The 20,216-nt window shown below is 38.5% G+C and overlaps 1 protein-coding gene across 8 annotated transcripts in view; it reads right to left on the reverse strand.

Annotated features, from left to right (window-relative positions):
• Positions 1-20,216, reverse strand: part of Sox5 (SRY-box transcription factor 5) — a 732,928-nt gene that overhangs the window by 306,846 nt on the left and 405,866 nt on the right. For 5 of the 8 annotated variants that reach the window (XM_090324494.1, XM_090324498.1, XM_090324491.1 and 2 more), the window contains one exon: positions 2,630-2,861. In XM_090324494.1, coding sequence (XP_090180620.1) covers positions 2,630-2,860 — 231 coding nt within the window. In that variant the 5' untranslated portion in view covers position 2,861. The remainder of the gene's footprint in view (positions 1-2,629; positions 2,862-20,216) is intronic. The other 3 variants (XM_090324499.1, XM_090324496.1, XM_090324497.1) reach the window with 1 other exon arrangement.

Consider the following 20,216-nt stretch of genomic DNA (forward strand, 5'->3'; position numbering starts at 1 on the left):
CTAAATCTTACTAGCATCAGAGTGCACAGTTCCAAAAAGCAAGGTAAAAACCCAAGCAATTTTTTTTTCCATGAGCCACAGGTGGTAAATGGTAGAGGGATGAATTCAAGACACTGTGAAATTCTGAGGTGAGACAGAAGCAGATTCCACTGCTGAATGAAAATTAAGAGCAGTTCAAAGCAAGAAATACCCAAGTTAAAGTCAGACCTAGAAGCCAGTTAGATGGACCGAAACAGAGAGTGAAAATGCTGTCAGATATTGGAGTTCAAGCCTCTAATTCCAAGCTACTTAGAAGGTAGAGATTAAGGAGATAGGGAGGTGATATTACCCAAACGGAGTTTTCTAACTTGATCTCTACCTATGGGTATATACAGCAAAGTAGAAACTGATTTCCTCACTACGGGCACAATGTCTGGGCACTTTGGCACAATCAGTATTCAACCTCCAATGACACAGAAAAGCAAAAAAACAGGAGGACTGCAGTCCAAGACAGCCTCGGCCTAAAGTGAAATCCTACCTTGTACATAACCAATGGTAAAAGGGCTGGCAGGATGGCTTAGGTGATCAGAGTCGGCATAAAGTCTTGAGTTCAATCCCCAGGTATTCATAAAAAGTACCACCACAGCAACAAGATCAACATGGAAGTGAATCCAGTGTGAGTCAATTATGATACGTTCAAGAGGTACAGTCGTCAACTGTTATTTTTGTTATCTATCTACTGCTTCGTTGTGTAACTCGGTAGGTCTCCTTTCCGAATACACTCTAATAACCTCGTCCTTCCTGTACTTTCCCAGCTTCCAGTGTCGTGAAAGTCATTTCCTCTTTATAGATTTTCATTCTGCAGCTCTGGACCCTATGGGTGCCTGCAGAGTCACAGGATATCCCGCTGAGAACCACTCTCTGCCCAGCATTCCCTGGGAGAAACCAATGGGCAAATCTTAGTCAGGGGGAAAAAATGCATCAGAGTAATGATTTTTACAGTGGAGAGTCTGGCTCCCTTGTTTTCCCCCTTTTAGAAAGGAAGGTAAAAAAAACAGCATGTGATGAGCACAAACTTACAGAGGAAGGACTGGGGAGAATTGATGGATACCTCAACATTGATATGAACAATCACGAGACTATCAAACCATACACCTGGCTTCTTGAGGGAGCTGTACATAACATTTATCCTCATGAAGGCCAACACCGGGTACAGCCAGGTTTTGCCATTGACTAGGGCATGCTGGAGAGAGTTATTTAGGCTCTCTGAGCTTCCACTTCTGTACATAGGAAGCAGATGACAGAAGCGTGCTCACTGAATCACTGGCCAGAATGAATGTGATAATCTCCAGAAGGACTTACCATGTAAGGATAGCATGTATGTCAGCATAAACACTGGTGGTAGAGAAAGCCTACAGCTCCATAATATTAGGACTTGGGAGACTTGTCTTTCTTTGATTTCCCTGCCCCCTCTGGGTTCGAACTCAGGACCTCATGCTTGGTCAGCAAGTACTCTACCACTTGAGCTACATCTCCGGCCCTTCTTCTTTCAGTTATTTTTCGTAGAAGGTCTGGTATTATATTTTTTCCAGGCCCACTTTTGGACTATGCTTCTTCTTAGATATATTTTTCCTCTTTCTGGGATTAGAGGTGTGCAAGGCCAGACACATCTGGTTATAAGGTCAGTCGGGCTAAATTTCATGGATTGGACTCAAACCACAGTCCTCCTCTCTCTTTCAAGAAGTTGAGATTACAGGCATGAGCCACCATAGCTAGCCTTTGGAAATATTCAATGGGTATATTTAAATTGCACTCAAAATTCAAAGTGTCATACCTATCACGTAGCTATTGGGAGCTATCTAATTCTCTTTGTTGATTTAACTCTTCAGCGAGTAATTTAATTACAAGTGGATATATTTTAGCACCTGGAATACTTAGGATATATAGTATTTTTTTTTCTGGAGGGGGAGAAGAAATAATAAGATTTGATGAAATTAGTGTTCCAGAATAGCATGCAACAGGGAATTAGTGAATCATCGAGTGACAGCCTAACCTGGGATTGATTTAGACACTACAGTTAGTGCGGTCACACCCGGAAATCATAGTTACTGTGACATATTATCTTCTACAAAACCCCAAGTGTGGATAGGAGCACTAGAATCCAATCTGGAAACTGAGAAGAAGGAAAAGGAAAGGAAAAGAAAGCAAAGGCAATGATTGAGAATGGTGAGATCACGATCATGTGCAAAACCTTTTAGTAGGAAGAATGTAAGGGCATGTTTTTAGGCTATTTTTAAAATACGTTCCATTTACAAGTATTCTATGTTCCATGTTTTGCACACTCATCAAGTCTTGACTCCAAAACAGATGGAAGAAGGAAAAAAATAAAAATAAAAACCACCCCAAATCCAGAAGTAAAATAAATAAAGTAATATTTCTTTTACTCCTTTCTGGACCCCATGGACAGTGAATCTCCACTTTGAGGAACTCTGAAGATGCCCGGAAAAAATGGCATCTTGTCTATGGCTCATAACACAGACGAAATCCTAATCACCTATAGGATTTGGGGAATCAAAGCATCCATGGAAGGAGACTTAGTGAAAAAAAGTGACTTTGAGGTAGGCCCAGAAGACAACCATGTAAAACCTACCATGGTACTGTGCTGAGATGTAGGAGTTCGGGGACCACAAGTCTCTTGGGTGAGCAGAGAAACTGGCTGAAATTCCTCTGAATGAGGCTGGTGGGGAAAACTCACATGTAAAGGAAGGTGAAAGCTTGGGGGCCCTTCACTTTCCTCTTCGTCTACTTTCTGTCTCCTTGTCACCATGGCTACCTCTCCATCTGCTTCCCCATACGGAGAGGCTGGGCGCCTGGAAGACATCCTGGGAGGAACAAAAGAGGAGAAAATAATGAAACCTCCACATAAATCCTTAATGCCGTCATTGTGTGGTTAGGGCCCATTGTAACAGAAATGCCTTTTTTGTGCTCACAGAGAGCAGGAAACTATCCAAATACCACTGCAAAGTACACACAATCAGAAACAATGGGCAAGCAGGTAGCTGCGAACTGGGCTTGTTTGTTGTGAGAATAATACTCTAATATAGCACTCTCTTGTATTCTGGCTTCTTAAACAAGAGAATTCTCCTAAGAACGGTTGCTGCATAATGAAAGCCCATTCCATTTTAAAGGAAAGGGGGAAAAAAATACCCATCTAGTTTTACACTTTGATAGACCTCATTGAAGACAGAACCCTTGATGGATTGAAAAATAGCGTGGGCACTTTAAAAAGCAATAACTAACATTTCTTTCATGAAAATAAATGAAATAAATGATTGTCATTAAAGCAGATTTGCATTTTATGAACTGTCAGACCACTGAGAAATGAGGAAAGGTTAGATCAAAGCAAACCTCAGACCTACACCCCTCCAAAAAAAGTTTTGATATTTGTTTTAAGATGAAGAATGGAATAGATGTTGCAGTTACTCTTAAAACAATTGGGATTTTCTTTCTCTTACCTTTGCCAGATTAGCCAGTCTGGCATGGTCCTAACATAAAAGTCGTAAGTTAATAAGTAAAATAAGAATACAAAAATATGACAATTCTACTTTTATAGCCACATGGCATACTTAAGATGTGGATACACGGCTACAGTCCTTAGAATGCTTAAGACCAAAACGAAACAATCCAGAAGAAGATGTCTGTCTAGATAAGCGAAGGCCTATATAAAAATGGGCTTATATAACTGAACAAGAATTAAACATTTCCTTTTCATTTCATGGATTCAGATATTATCCGAGGTTAAAAATGAATGGCAAGACTTTTTAGTTCAATAGAAAAGTTCTTTTTCTCTTTTGTGAAGTTTTACATAGAAATGGAATTGAATTAAAATATTTATTACACGAAAAAGAAAACCTTTCTTGCAGCTTGATCTGACCTTGGGAAAAAAGCTGTACTTTGGGGTTGTTGTTGTTTTTGTTCAATAAACAAAGCAAGTTTATAGAATCATCCATTCTTCTTTGAGGCTAGTGGCAGAAAAGTAAAGAACTCACTCCCACCACTTCCTTCACATATTCCGGACTGAAATGTTAAATGTATTTCCAAACAAATAATTCTGTACATTGTTGCCTAAGACCATTGTTAGTGTGAGAAGTTTCAAATACAACCCAGTAAGAAATAATAGGAGAGAAGGAAAAATAAGGGCTTCAGAATGAAACAAACATGGATAAAGCAATGGTTTACTGTAGAGAGATTCTTCTCCCCCTCTCTCTCTCATACGCACATACCTTCCCTCTCTTTTTCCCTCTCCTCTCCTCTTTCCTCCTTTCCTCCGCTCCCCTCCTCCAATCTTCTCTTCTCTCTCATCTCTCTGTTCTTCTCCTCTCCTCTCCCCTCCTCTCTAGTTCTTAAAGTAAAAATCGCCATCGCAAAACATGGAAAACATACTTTCTCCTAACAATTGAAATCTACCATGTCTCCCAGTGATCAAATGTGTGCGCAAGTGTTCAAAAATCTTACTAGTAGAGGTGTTGATAAGATTAGCAAGAGAAGAGGAGGGAATGAAAGTTGGCTATCCATGTTTAGTGTCTTCAGATGCTGGGTTTTGAGCAATACATTTCAAATACTTTTAACTTCTGAATCTGCTACCAATGTGCACTCCAAGTGTAAGCTGACTTATAAAGAAGAAATACAGAAAGGGCCTGAGATGAACAGAGTCCATGATTTCAGCTGCAAGTTTTAGCTCATAGTTCCGAGTTTTCCTCTTGGTGGCAATGCTATGCTTCTCATCAAATGATTTAGAATCCCAATCAGATCGTCCTTGAACACGAGCTATTTGTCTGTTACTGTTCTGATTTTCTAGCTGGAAAGTTGACTCCCATTGTTAAGAAGAGATATCCAAAATACACCTCAATTCGTTCAGGTCATAGAAGATTTATAGCAGGAAATTAGTAAAGTGACTTGTCAGTATTGGATGGTTTTACCTGTAGCTTAACAATAAGAAGATTAGCCCTTTGTTATAATAAACCTTCATGTTTGTGGTCTGTGGGGGCAGGACCAGGCTTACTGGAATTAATAAATCAGTACTCTATGGTCTCAAAGGGAATCTACCTCCCCTTGTCTGAAAACTGAGCTATGAACAACTGTCTCTGAGTCATTGAAGGAGAAAAAGATCTGCTAGCCTTTGCTAAGTCAGTTTCCAGTTTATCGATATTCTTATTTATGATGATATATATGGGTAACTTGAAGAAGACATGACAGATCAGCTACTGAGACTCTTCTCAAAATGACTGGCTGTCTCAATCCATCAATGAATCTTCTACACAGCCGTGCAAGCATTCTCAGTACATAACGTTTTATGGAGCAAAGAGCTTAAGGTCTAAAGCACATACAGCATGACGAAGTCATAATGCCAGACTATCACTGGGGAAAAACTATCACTTCAAGTTTATTTCAAACCCATTCCTAAAGCCAACTTGGAAGGTTCCTGATGTGTTGGAGTTGCAAGTGTCAGAAATTCAGCTAAAGGACTGCTTGAAGATTCGTTAAATTATTAAACAGCAAAATAACCATGGTTAGGTTTCAGTAGTATGCTGCCAAGTTAGTAACAAAAGAAAAATCAGTCACCTCACCAATTATGTGGAAAGCTCTCAAGCTATCCACCATACTACAGTATGAACATTTACAGTCATGGTACTCTACAAATACTGATAGCATGGAAGCAGAGATATGGCTGGCTATAATGGTAGAGCACAAACTTTGAGAGTGGTGAGGCTCAAAGTTCAAGCCATGAATATATATATATGTATATACACACATATATACATATTATATACATGTATGTATATATATTATATACACACATGTATGTTTGTAACATGCATATGTTTCCATACATAATAATTTATCATTTATATATTATACTGATAACTAAATTAGACATAGAAATATATCAGTATTAGATAGAAAATAGATACACAGATCCAAAGATCCAAAGCAATAACATTCCTCAAGTTTTGTCCATATCCATCTTGGACACAGGAAATGTCTCAGTTGCCCAGAGACATTCAGATGTCAGAAAACACTTCGGATTCCTCCACCTTGTCCCTCGGGAATGGCGCTCCTGGTTCTGGGGCTGGAAAGAATGGAGATCTTGCCCCGGCACGTTGGCTTACACCTGTCATCCTAGCTACTCAGGAGGCTGAGATCTGAGGATCATGGTTCAAAGCCAGCCTGGACACTAAAGATCATGAGACGCTTATCTCCAATTACTAGAAAGCCAGAAGTGGCACTGTGGCTCAAGGGGTAAGGTGGTAGCCTTGAGCTAAAGAGCAAAGGGACAGAGCCCAGGCTGAATTCAAGCACTATGAAAATAAAAGGAATGGAGATCTCGCTTCCAGTCATCAATAAATATATCCTGACCCTTATTCTGCATGAGAAACTTGTTAAGGATATTTTTTTAACTGTCTGTGTTTCTGCTATAAGGAGTTTGTGAACTGACTGAGGCTATTCTACATAAAAGGAGAAATAAATATTGAAAGACAGTTCAGGCTAGCAGCCAAATGACATGATAGCAAAAGTCCCGGGGCCTTTTCCACAGGGACATACAAGCATTTTGGAACACTCGTATTTGATCAGTTGGATGTGAAGGGAAAAGAAGGACAAATGGAAATCTCGGGATAAACATCTCATGTCGGAAGCAATGATAGAAGCAGAGAGGCAGAAAATACATTTAGAAAGTGAAGATAAATTTAGGGTCTGGGCTTACTTAGGAAGAAAGAGCAGATTGAGAAAGATGGATCAAGGCCCATCTGCAGTCTATTGCACGTCTGCAGCTAGAGAGTTCCATGAATGAAAGAGAGAAGTGATACCTCCTTGTTTTAGGCAAGGAGCTGCTTTTCATATTACTCTGCCCTGGAACCCTGCACCATTGTGCTACTCTGGTGGAAACGAGACAGCAATTAACAAATTTTAAAGTCATGGGTAATTTTTATATGGCGGGTGGTGGTGCATGCCTGCAATCCCAGCACTTGCAAAGCCAAGGAAGAAAAGTTTTGAATTCTAGGCCCTCAGATAGGGCTATAGAATGAGTGCCTGTGCCAAAACAAAACTAAACTATTGAGGAGGTTCTTTTGCTATCGACTGAGAGGCCTTCATTGTGCATGTACTCAATAAGTTCTGTATGTAACTGTAACCCCTCTGAATATAACCTTACTTACAAAATTAAATTTTAAAAATGATTCCTCTACATGTGGAAAATCTCCCAGTTTGCATTTCATGCACATACTCCTTTGTGCAGGGCATAGATGATATCAAAACCCCACACTGTGGGTTTTCATTATGGTTATCGTAAGGGTTTTTAGAAAATATTGGGGTTGTTTCTGGTTCACATCTCCCATGAGCAGTAAAAGCAACCAATCATTTGAGGCAGTCAAAATTATAAAAAGATTCCCCACGCCAAACCCAAGGCCAAAGTCCCAGAGCCTGTGAATCTGGACTTTGTAGGTGTGACCAAGTGATGGCTTTGGGATTGGAAGGGTACTAAGTTTTCTTGCTGTGTTAACAATAGTCATGAATCCATATTTAATAGAGAGAAGGAAACATCAGCCAGAGAGATGGGACGATGTGTTTCTCTCTTTAGTTTGCAGATGGAAGATGAGACAAAGTGAAGGAAATACAGATGGCTTCAGTGTCTTCTCCACTGGGGAAACCTATCTAGAAAAGACCCAAAGCTGCCAGTTCCTGAACTTTAGAACTCATGTCCTCCACAAGTCAACAAGAGTCCCTCTCTCATGGAAGATACTTGTTGTACATGGGTGAAAATGTGTGACAACTAGTGGAAATGAATCTACCACTGATTTAAACACATTTATTTCCCAGTGGCTATCTTCTTCATGAGAGAGAACCCAGATAAACATGTTCCTGGTTGCCTCATTGCCTTTGGAGTTCTTTTCAACTGTCCTCAAGAATGGCGTCCTCTTCTTGCCTGTCTTTATCTTCATTGTCATTTATTAACCACACCGGAAGCGTTTCATATTTACTTCTCTGTCCATTATCCCTCTCTCCCAGGATAAGATCCATAAAAGCACACTTATTGTTTTGTTGTTGTTCAGAGCTATTGTCCCAGTCTTTAGAAATCTTCTGAAGGTAGCAGTTTTTTCAAAAGCCTCTGTGAAATGAATAACTACTGCTCTCACCAATCTTTTTATTTTTGTCAGTCCTGGGGCTTGAACTCAGAACCTGGGCACTGTCCTTGAGCTTTCTCAAGGCTAGGGCTCCACCACGTGGGCCACAGCAAATTTCTGACTTTTGCTGTGTATGTGGTACCAAGGGATCAAACACAAGGCGTCACGCATGCTAGCTAAACACATTCCCAGCCCCTCAGCAACCTTCTGCCTGAGCACCAATCTCTACAGAGCTCACAGGAAAAGTATGCTTAGAATATGTCTCACTAATCTCAAAGAAAAGCATAATTCGCGATCTTAGCATTTGTTCTTTTAAATAATTTCATTATAAAGGATTCAAAAAGCCCTGTATATATTAAAGGGAAAAAAAGAGCATATATTTCTGTTTAAAATGGTTAAGGGAAAATCTATCAGAGTTAAGTAGTTAATGATTGGTAGAGCTCTACTGAAGAAGAACCGAGCTATTTACTACTTTGACCTTAAAAACTAAAGAGCTGACAAGACACCTGGCTTTCCTTCTAGTTTCTTTCAAAAAGATGTTAATACTCTACCCATTTTAACATTACAATGACCAGAAATCTTAGGATGCAGTGCCTTGTACTGTCTATACATCTAAATTAGGAATGTTATTTATGGTTAAGGCCCACCACTATGTATTTAAATGACAAGAAGTATGTGTCTAGAAAGAGAAAACTTTATTAGTCATTTTTCTACAAGTCCTCTCCTTCTTACCAACACAGTACAAGTGGCTTGGTCTCATTGCAAATACCCCATGTACTTTTACAAAACAACTAAACATCCATTTCATCTGTGGCCTTGTCTCAACTGTTAACTTTTTTTTTCTTTTCTCACATATAACCTGTATATACTATCTAGAATTATATCACAAGCAGCTGAAAATAGATTTAAATGCCCATCATGTTAGTTACTCAAACTTCCATGACCCATAGCATGTCTCATTCTTGGTAAGAGTCCAGTAAACACAAATCATTTTTGACCATTTGTTTCTACATCACCAAGATTAATGCTAAAAATATGACTGCATAATAAAACACTTTCCAAATTTTCCTGAATTTCTTCCCCCAAATACTGTAATCCTTTTAGGTGAGTCAGATACAATTAATCATATGGTAGGCAAATTCCTAACACATACTTAGTATTCAACGTATTTTTTTTTCTAAAAATAAATAAATGGAATGACTCTCCAATTCATGCATGGAAATCATCATGGAAATCTTTGCATTATGCAGAAATTGGTTTCAATGATCCTTCTGGTCCAACTGTAAAGATTTCAAAAAAGATGTATCTCAATGCATCCATTCAACTACCTAGTCATTTAATTCATTGATTGAAAAATACCATGTTCCAGGTAATTGGAAATATAATTAATAACCTAAGAAAGAATACTGTAGGTTACATGATTTTACAAGTATGGGTATGATGGAAGTTTGATAATAACAGAGCTGAGGTCTCACCAAAGACATCAGAGAATGTTTTATTGGTGGGGGGGGGGTCTTCTAGGAGGAATTGCCAGGTTTGAGGGGTGGAGCCTAGGCAGGAAGTATCTTCATCATTTGGGGTGGGTCCTCTAGAAGATAGCAGGGACTCAATCCATCCTCTCCCTTTTTTTCCCCCCTCCATGGGTATGAGGTGACCATGTCACACACACCTAGACCTTTATCACCAACAGACCCAGAATCGATAGAGCCAACCAGTCTCATGAGTTGTGGGAACTTACAAAACTGTCAGTCAAAAATACACCTTTTCTGTCTATAATTTAAGTATCTAAGATGTGATGATAGTGACCAAAACCTTAGCACAAAATTCAAAGGGTTGAGCACTTCTCTGGAACTTTGTGTGCCTTAAGTTTTTCTAGAAGCAAGATGAATTGTTCAGAACTAGCTGGCTTTCTTGTCTGGTTCCCTTCATAATGTATGGTTGTTGTAAAATGACTAATCAATACCAGGAATTTAAATCTATGTCTGTTAAAGATCTATCCACCATTTATTCTTTGTGAATGAATTAAGCCAACATTAGGCATGAAAGAAAATGCCTTAATTGAAATGAATGAAACAACCAACCATTCTATTTGATATGTAATCCAAATTATGCAAGTTTAACATATCACTTCATTAAATTAAATATATTTCATGACTCTATGAATTTCAATTATTATATTTATTTTCTGCTTCGTATTTTCCTTCTTAAAAGTTACAAACATTTTTCTTCCTAAGACACTTCTGTGTATATTCTGAGCAATCCATGTAAATTTCATTATGAAATCTGCTCTATGTAAAAATAATGTTGGAAAATTTAAAAGAATTTTTTTTCTCAGTACCAAAATTTCTAAATCCAGGGCCTCATATTGGCTCAAGTTGCTTGCTAGGCTAATGCTTAGCTACTTGAACCACTCTTCTAGGCCAGTCTTTTTCTGGGATAAATAAAAATCTCATGCAGTTTTCTGCCTGGGCTAGCCTTTGATCCACTGTCTATGGATCTCAATACCTTGAATAACCAGGATAACTAGGTTAATAGGCATGTAACACTCAGCTAGAAATGCTCTTTTCTTTCCCTCCCTCCCTCCCTCCCTTCCTCCCTCCCTCCCTCCCTCCCTCCCTCCCTCCCTCCCTTCCTTCCTTCCTCATTCCCTCCATCCTTCCCTTCTTTTTTGTGCCAGTCCTGGGGCTTAAGCTTAGGACCTGACCCTTATTTTTTGTTTTGCGTTGCTTTCTGTGTTTGCTCAAGGCTGGCACTGTACCATTTAAGTCACAGCTCCACTTCCAGCTTTTCTGGTGATTAATTGGAAATGAGTCTCACAGACTTTCCTGCCTGGGTTGGCTTTGAACCATGAGCCTGAGAACTCAAGTCTCCCGACTAGCTGGTATTGACCTGTCTTGTAATTTCTCCACCACTCTTTGGTTCTTATCTCTGCTAGGGCCAATACTTTATATATATATATATATATATATATATATTGTAATTAATAAAAGGGTTACATGATATTTGCCAGATAGAAGGTGCATTAATTCACATACTAGGGCCAATGCTTTTATCAGATAGCTCTACGTAGCTGCTTTCATAGTACTGAAATCAGAAGAACACAAGAGGGTAACAGTGGAGAGGTGCAGAGTTTTCCAAATATATTAATAATAGCAAAAGCAAATATAAGGAAATCAGGTAATGACTATTGAGGGAGAGCGATTTTCAGGAAGAAAAGCAAGAAGAAGGATGGATGAGTGTTTAAAATATAGCAGGTGCATGTAAAAAAATGTCACAATGAAAGCCCTCTGTGCACCTCAGCTAAGTTTATTTTGCATAGCACAATGGGTCCTGCTTGTTTTGTTTTGTAAACAAGGAGAAAGCACTGGCAAAAAAGAGTTTATGGCAGCAAAGTTGGATTCTGGGACAATTCAGAATTCAAACTTTGATTTTTCTGTTTCACTCATCATTGTAAACCACTAAAATTTTGACTCTAAATTTAGGCTATGTCTTATTGGCAGGTGGCCCCACAAAATTTTCTAAATAAGATTGCTTCATTATGAGTAATAGAACAGCCGTATGGCAGAGCCAAAATTTATCTGAACAAGGACATCTGCCAGTTGCAATTTCTTATCTTCAAATTTTATTCTATTAGTTCTAAATTAATTCATACTAAATGCCTAAAACAATAAATACCAAGTTCATAAAGCATTAAAGCCAACTAACCACTGTAATAATCATTCCATAACATTTTAAAATATGCTAGAACTCATTAATAATGTGTAAAGAGACAATTATCTTCTTAATACAAAGTCACTTGCCTTAAATAATAGGCAATACATCCCTGAATGGAATATGGAATTTTAGATACTTGAAAAAAATGTATTCAAACTTTTCTAGTGATTTATGAGAGAAAAAAAATTAGCATCTAGCCGTGAGCTCTGTAAACCCAAAAGACAGCTGAAATTCACCTTGACTTGAATGATTAATAATTGTTGGAATTTTACTTCCTTTCCTCACAAATAGAAACACCTATTTTGAGTGACGAGACATGTAATTAAGTTATCTCTCTAATCCCAACTTGTGCTAAATTTCAATGGAGTCATCTCAGAGGGAAAACAGGACAGAAATGAGGAAAACCTTTAAATACTGGAGTTAAAAATGTCTTGAAAGGAGTTGTTGGGAAAATGGACCCAGTGTCTGAGCTGAGAAGTAAGCGAAGCAAGCCAGTAAATAATCATTTGTTGTTAGATGTCCATCAGTCCTCACAAACAGAAAGAAAATATTTAACCTCGTCATCCATGTAAGGGTTAAAAATGTCAAATACCCTTTTCATGCTGATTATTTCTAAAAATCAGTGGGATTTGGTTCCCGTGAAAAATTTAAAAAAAAAAAAAAAAGATCCTATGGTTCTAAGTCTTGTTATTTATAGTTACAGAGAGTAAGTATACTGTTTAAGGAACTAAAGAGCCTTTTTTATGTATTTTTTTTTTTTTTGCCTTTCTGACAGCTCTAAATCCACAGGATATACAGGGGATGATTTAAATTTTACATCAGAATTGTGACCGGACTAAACTTCTCTCCCTTTCTCAAGGGAGGCATTGTTCTTGACTTTCCATAACCAGGCTTGACAGCGCCAGACTGGAGTCATAGGGCTGGTTTCTGAGTCAGCACGCCAGCATGCACCTCCTGAATTTCCTCAGATGCCTGGCTCCTTGTGTGTCTGAAAGCTGACCGCTGAAGGGGCCACCTACCCTAACTCTATATATGGGGGGGGGATGGGGGTAGAAGGGTTGCAGAAAGAATCAAAGAGCTTAACAAAATCTATCTCTTCCAGGATAGGTTGTATAAATCTTTCCTTTGTCAAAAGTAGCCTAAACAAAACTCTCCTAAGCAAAGTCCCTTGAACATTTCTTAACCCTAAAGTTCAGAGAATGAATACCTTGATAAACGAGTAACTGTGTGTGCTTCTTTTTTGGGGGGGGGGAGTTAAAGAAATAATGACAATCTTAACAATCTGAGACCATTTTAGATTACCCCCCTGCCCCCTGCAAACCATATGGTTGCCATATGTAGAAATTTCAAGATCCAGACCACTGGACAGGCAGGAAAAGGATGCTGTGTCAGATACTTGCCTATTCTCAAGATGTCTATTAAGATGTCTTTGAAAACTACCCGCAGACTCTCCAAAACAGAATCAATCTTTCTCTATCAAATATGATTGCTGGTTCAAAGAGAGTCAGTGTCTATTGTTCTATATTTGACCAAACCTGTCAAAGGAGTCTGAGAGATATTTGTATCATGTGTTAGATAGCACCAGAAATTTTCACCGAGGATATTGGGAGACTGAGAAAGGGAAATGGAGGAGGAAGCAGAGGAGGAGGAGAAGAGGGAGGAGTAGGAAGAAAAGAAAGAAGGGGGAGATTTTACTATCTAATGACATGTTAGTCGGCATTAATATTCTTTTTTTCTAATGGAACCACACTAGCAAAGCTTGGACCACATCACATACACATAATTATAATCAGATTCTCTGTATGCCTTTACCATATAATTCTACACTATTTGGTTAAAACTTTGGTACAGTTCAAAGAAAAAAAAAAGAGGCAGAAATATAGAAACAAATTCCTTCCTACAGGCTAACCCCATGAAAAGAAAAACCAAGATAGGTAACTTTCGAATTACATATGTCATTCTTGAATGCTATTCTCATGGGGAGTAAGGTTAATCTTTTTAAAATGCCCCTCAATATATTTCATGTGATCTTCACGCAGGAGAATTTATTAGTGTCTATCTGTGGTTGCCTGTACATCACATTTACAATAACTCATCAAAGAGTTCAATGGAGTTGCCAAACGCATTGTGAAAAGGGATGAAGTTTCCTTTTTGACCATCACTAGACAGGTTCTAAGTGTGTGTGTGTGTGTGTGTGTGTGTGTGTGTGTGTGTGTGTGTGTGTGAGTTTGAGTAGGACAGTCTCAATGCTATTGAGTCCTCTGTAAAAATAAAATAAAACATAAAATTAAAATACATAAAATAACATATATGATCAATTTTAACTGGTGGGTAAGGATGGGAGGGAAAAATGAGAAGCGAGTGAGGAAAAAGGACACTGTCCAAAATGAAATGGACTCATCACCCGCTACATCATCTTTATCATGACATTAAAAAGTTTTTTAAAAAAATTATCTGCTTGTTTTAATGATTTGATCCTTTTCAGGACTTCCTAAATAGTTGCTGTCACAAAAGTACAAATAGGAAATCAAATCTGATTTTCCAATGAACATCCCTGAGCAATTGATTTGGAGGCTCCTTTACCTGTCTCCTCACCCCTGCTTTTACTTATGTACCCTATCCCTATTCACCCCTTCATCCCTCCCTCCCTCCCTCCCTTCCTTTCTCCCCCCTCCCATGACTGGCCAAGTCTACATAAATAATGAATTGTTCCATAATCACAACTGACTTCTGTTTAGCATGGTGAACACCTTGGAATAAAATCTGTGGCATGTTTAATTTATTTAAGATCTAATAATGAGGACAAAAAATAATTAAGTAACCTGTCTAGTTTTAATTTCTTTTGTTTTCAAAGGTCACTGTGAAATCAAGCAAGTTAAGTCGTCTAAAGCAAACCCCTGGAGAATCCTTCCACTCTAGCAGAAATGCGGGGGCGGGGGGGGGGGGAGAAAAAGAAGGCTCATAACAAAAACTGGTGCTCAACAGCAGATGCAGATTCATGGAAAATTCACTATGCATCCAAGGAAGAGAAATATGATGATCTTAATAACCCTGATGAGAAATGGCTTAAGATGCTACTAAATTCCGGCCAAATGTAAGAGGCTGGCTCTTTCTTTCTGCGCCCCACAGAGGCCTGCTTGAAGCTTGTTTAGACCAGCAGCTGTTGAGAAGTGTACAAAGTAGAGAATCTGTGTGTGATGCTCAGAAGAGATAGCAGGGAGCAGATCAGGCAGATTTTTTTTTTCTAGAAAAGGTGCATTTGATGTCAGTGACACAGACAGGACAAAAATAAATGTTCAGAATTATTTTGTGATGATGATGATGATGATGATGGTGATTATGATGAAGAAGGAGGAGGGAGAGGAGAAGGAAGAGAATAGGGAAGAAGAAAAAGAAGAGAGAGAGGAAGAAGAGGAAATGGAGGGGGAGGAGGAGGAGGAGGAGGAGGAGGAGGAGGAGGAGGAGGAGGAGGAGGAGGAGGAGGAGGAGGAAGGGGAGAAGAAGGAGGAAGAATCGAATATGATTCCTATTATCCCCATACATAGGAAAATGAGCTCTTTCTACAGGTGGGTAAGAGATATTCATTAAGTGAAAGACTATTTGCTACTTGGACCCCAAATAAGCCTTCCAAGGTTATAGTATATACTTGTAGAGAAGAAAATTCTTACCATATTTTGGAAACTACAAAAGCACTCATTTCTCATTTCTTTATTTTTGTGTGCCACTCATGGGTCTTGAATTCATGGTCCTGGCTTCTGGAAGCACTTGAGTCAGAACTCCACTTCTGGCTCTGTAGTAGTTCATAACAGTATCCTAGACTTTCCTGCTGGGGTTAGCTTCAAATCATAATGCTTATATCTCAGACTCCTAAGTGGCTAAGATGAGAGGTAACAAGCCACCAGTATCTAGCTACCCCATTTTTAAAATACTGTTTTGGAAGTATGTTCATACAGAAATATCATTTGACGCAAACATTTCCCTACGTGCTCTCTCCTTTCTAAGAATAAGTAACATCTAACATAGAAGGCCTCCAAAAACTCTAACTGTAACAGACATAATGAAATAGACTATTGTTTCAAACAGTTCATTCTTAGTATTTCTTAACATACAGTTGAGAAGTGTCTTATTTATTTTTTTTCTGTCACAGAGAATCCATCTACTCAGAACATGACAAAGTCTGTGGGTACAAAAACTAAGAACCCTTTTCCCCCCCAAAAAAAAGATTTAAAAAGTGTTGACTTTTTAACTCTGCCAAAGAAATAAACGAATCCATGAACTCAAGCTGCAGTGTTGATTAGTCTGTACTTGATAAAAATTCTGTCTGCCATCTTTCCCACTGCCTTCCACCCTCCAGACACGAACAAAGGCCTGGCTGTATAAACCAGTCCTGTCAAAGAACAGAGGTGAGGGACGGATAAAACCAGGAAGGGTGTCTGATGTGTTGACCACTGTCTGAGCAGAGGAGGATAAAGGACTCTTGATGGAGAAAAATAATCACCCATTGCTGTTTCCTTGCCTTTTTTTTTTAAACCTCATTACCACATGCTAGAACACTTTTTTTCCACGACGCAAACACCCCCATTCCGTCTCCCACAACTGAAAGACCTTTGTGTTCCAAAAGCGATGGAACTGCCCCCAATCTCTCCTTAACTCTGCTTTTTATTTCTTTATTTTGTTTGTTTCATAAAATTTATTTTTATGAAGGAAGGATCCTTTAAAGAAAACACACAACTTGGTAAAATATAAATTTCTTCACCCTGACAACCATCACATCATGATTCCTTTCCTCTTCCACAAAAAAAAATGTTCTTAATAAATGTACACTCTCTGGATTTCCTTGTTTTCCTCCAAAATCCAAAATATTATCAATGGTATTTAATTTGAAGATAGTTTTATGTGCTTAGGACTCTAGAAACATGATACTGTTTCTGAAATTTATGATGGGATAATCGCTTGACTGAGGAATATATATATATATTTATACATATAAATGATTTCCTTTGCAAAAAATATATTCTCTTTAAGTAGTTGTACACAGGAGTTGCTACTTAACAGTTCACTCGTAAAATATATCTTGATCCATGTCAACCCTTTCAGCATTCTCACTCATCACTCTCCTACGACTCCTTCTCATACTTTAAAAAAAAAAATTGTAGGCAATATATTGAATTTTTGGACACCATTCCCTCACACACCTTTTTTTATTTTTTTTTCATTCATCTACCCCCTTTCCTCTGGACCCCATCCTACCCTTTTCAAGTACCAATTCTTGGTTTTCATTAATGTTGTCTTTCTAAGTAATTTCACTGTTTATGTTCTCCCTTTAATCTACTGGATTTCAGCTAATACATTTGTATACACTCGCATGCCACTCAAGGTATTTATTTGTATATTTATAAACTAATTCTAGTTCCCACATATGAGAGAAAACATGCAGTGTTTGTCTCTCCTGCAGCTGACTAATTGCACTTGACATTTTTTTCTCTAGCCCTGTTTCTTCATCCCCATGCTGGTGAATCTCACTGGCAACCCAAGCTACTCAGGAGGCTGTGATCTGAGGGTGCAGGTTCAAAGTCAGCCTGGGTTGGAAAGTAGTAAACTCTCAATTCCAATTAATCAGCAAAAAGTTGGTAGTGGAGCTGTGGCTCAAGTGGTAGAGTGCCAGCTTTGAACAACAACAACAAAAAAGCTAACACACACACCAGACCAACACACACACACACACACACACACACACACACACACACACACCTCAAACAAAAACAAAAAAAGTATGCTTCTTGTAGAATATGTGCTACCAACTGTTAAGACATGATTATGAGGTTGGAAGGAAAGATTAGGCTGAGTTCATCACTCCTTTAAAATTCCTTATTCTTAGGTGTCCAGAACAATTTAGCCATGTGTTGCTTGAGACTTAAATACGACATCCACACGTTCTAATTTGTCTTTCTTAAGTACCATGTTGGCATTACATGTAAGGGAATGTGGTCAAATTCCTATAAAGACGGTCACCATATCTGGCCTGGCTAAACAGTGAGCCAAACAGGAAATCTCAGAGCTGGAGTCACCATTTGTATATAGAAGGAATGTATTCTGTGTAGTTACTTGTGTTGCAGGAAGATCTCTGAGACTGGGGCAAATATTTGCCTATCATTAAATCCTCTGTTTACCTATAGCCTGCTGTGGCTATCATGTAAGGCTTCTTTATATTGTCTTGTTAATGATCTAAAAGGATTATCTGTTTCGATTTGGGGGTAAAACCAGATTCCTTCACCAATCTGTAGACTTTTCTCTTCAATACAAGATGTGGAGTTATGGTGTAAGACAGAGTTTGCTTAGAGTAAACGGTCAACTATAAATGCCTTTGCAGCCAGCCTCAACCCACATGCAACTGTAGCACAGACAGCAATAGCCACAGACATTCCAACTTGCCCAGGGTGGTATTTCACTTGAGATACGATGGAGAAAAATATCTTGTAATAGTTCTTATGAAACAAATTAAACATGTCAGCGTATGTAAACGTATCTTGAGGATCATACCTGAATTTTCATACCTCATCATACACAGGTTTAAAAAAAAGAAGGAATTACACACACACACACACACACACACACACACACACACACACACAGGAAGCAACGATTGAACTCTCACTTAACTCTCCAGTGGTCTACGTGGATAATCTGATGACCATTTACAAAACCCAACAAAACATTATTTTAAAAATTAAAGCTAGCTGGTACCCATCTAGTGTTTTGAAAATATACACCTCGCTATACAGATGAGATCTGGAAGATTGAAATTACAAACCAAGCCGAGGCTGGCATATAAAAAAATATGTGCGTGTGTGTGTGTGTGTGTGTGTGTGTGTGTGTGTACATACCAAAATAACTAGCACAAAGTTGACTGGAAGCATAATTAGTAGAGTGTCAGCAAAGCAAATATGAGGACATGGGTTCAAACACCAGGACCAGCAAATAATTAACAAAGAAAAAAACTGAATAAAACTAAACCACTTTGTGAAATTTTAAGACAATGTATTTTTTAAAGCTTCTTAAATATCAACCAAGTCTTTTCAATGGCCCTGTAATTCTCAGAGATTATTATATTTATACTGTATCATGTCTTCAAGTTCACAAATTCTTTTTCTATAACAAATCATCAGATTCTTAAATCTGTGCAAACTTGTTCTATGTTCCATGCAAACTGGCTGTGTTTCTTCCATCTCTTTTTGTTTTTGTTATTTCACAAAACCCATGGATAAAAGCTCACAATGACTGCAATCCCTCTGGAAATATATCAGAAAGTCATATTGCTCCTAACCTCTTGCAAACAGCATTAAGGGTAATTGTATTGGGAGAAAAATTCAAAGATGGCTTTGAGCTCCTATTTACATGGTTCCATTTACAGAGAGGTGACAATGGCTTCCATTGATCAAGAACACACCAGTCTCTGTGCAACATGCTTTAAGTTATTATATCACTAGGCTTATTTCTGGTTATCAAACCAGCTCTCTACTGAATCATAAAACATAAATTTAAGAAAGAGCTAACACTATGAACTTACACTGAAAGACACACAGGAGAGCGTGTACTTCTGACACCTTGTCAACCCATGGTTTGCTAGATTTAATACTTAAAGCTTAAGTGACAAAAGAAAAAGAAATAGGTAAGTTGACTTCAGTGTGCCCAGTACTGGCACACAAAAATAAATGCTGGGCCGGAGTTATGGCTCAGTTGTGACAGTGGCAGACACTCAGGGTCCAAAATTCAAAGTCCAGAACTGGTAAAAGGAAAAAGAAATGAAAAAACTCCCAGGCCAAACATGACACTAAGATGGAAATAATAACACATCCCAAAGAAGGTGGGAAAATGTTAGCAAATAATATATCTGATAAGGGACTTAAGTTTAGACTAATAACTCTTAAGATGATATACACTCTCTTCTCCTTCTCCTTCTCCTTCCTCTTCCTCTTCCTCTTCCTCTTCCTCTTCCTCTTCCTCTTCCTCTTCTTCTTCTTCTTCTTCTTCTTCTTCTTCTTCTTCTTCTTCTTCTTCTTCTTCTTCTTCTTCTTTCTGTTTTAGTCAGTTGTGGGGCTTGAACTCAAAACCATCTGGGCACTGTCCCTGAGCTCTTTTGCGAATGACTAGTGCTCTGCCACTGTAAGCCACCAGCCATGCTCCACTTCCAGTTTTCTGGTGGTTCCTTGGTGATAAGAGTCTCATGGACTTTCCTACCAAGGCTGGCTTTGAACCATGGTCCTTATGTCTCAACTTCTTGAGAAGCTGGGATGACAGGCATGAGCCACTGGTAACAAACTCAATCCATTATTTTTTTAAGTG

Source organism: Megascapheus bottae, chromosome 35 (assembly GCF_031878675.1).
Source record: "Megascapheus bottae isolate mThoBot1 chromosome 35, mThoBot2.hap1, whole genome shotgun sequence".
Classification (NCBI taxonomy): domain Eukaryota; kingdom Metazoa; phylum Chordata; class Mammalia; order Rodentia; family Geomyidae; genus Megascapheus; species Megascapheus bottae.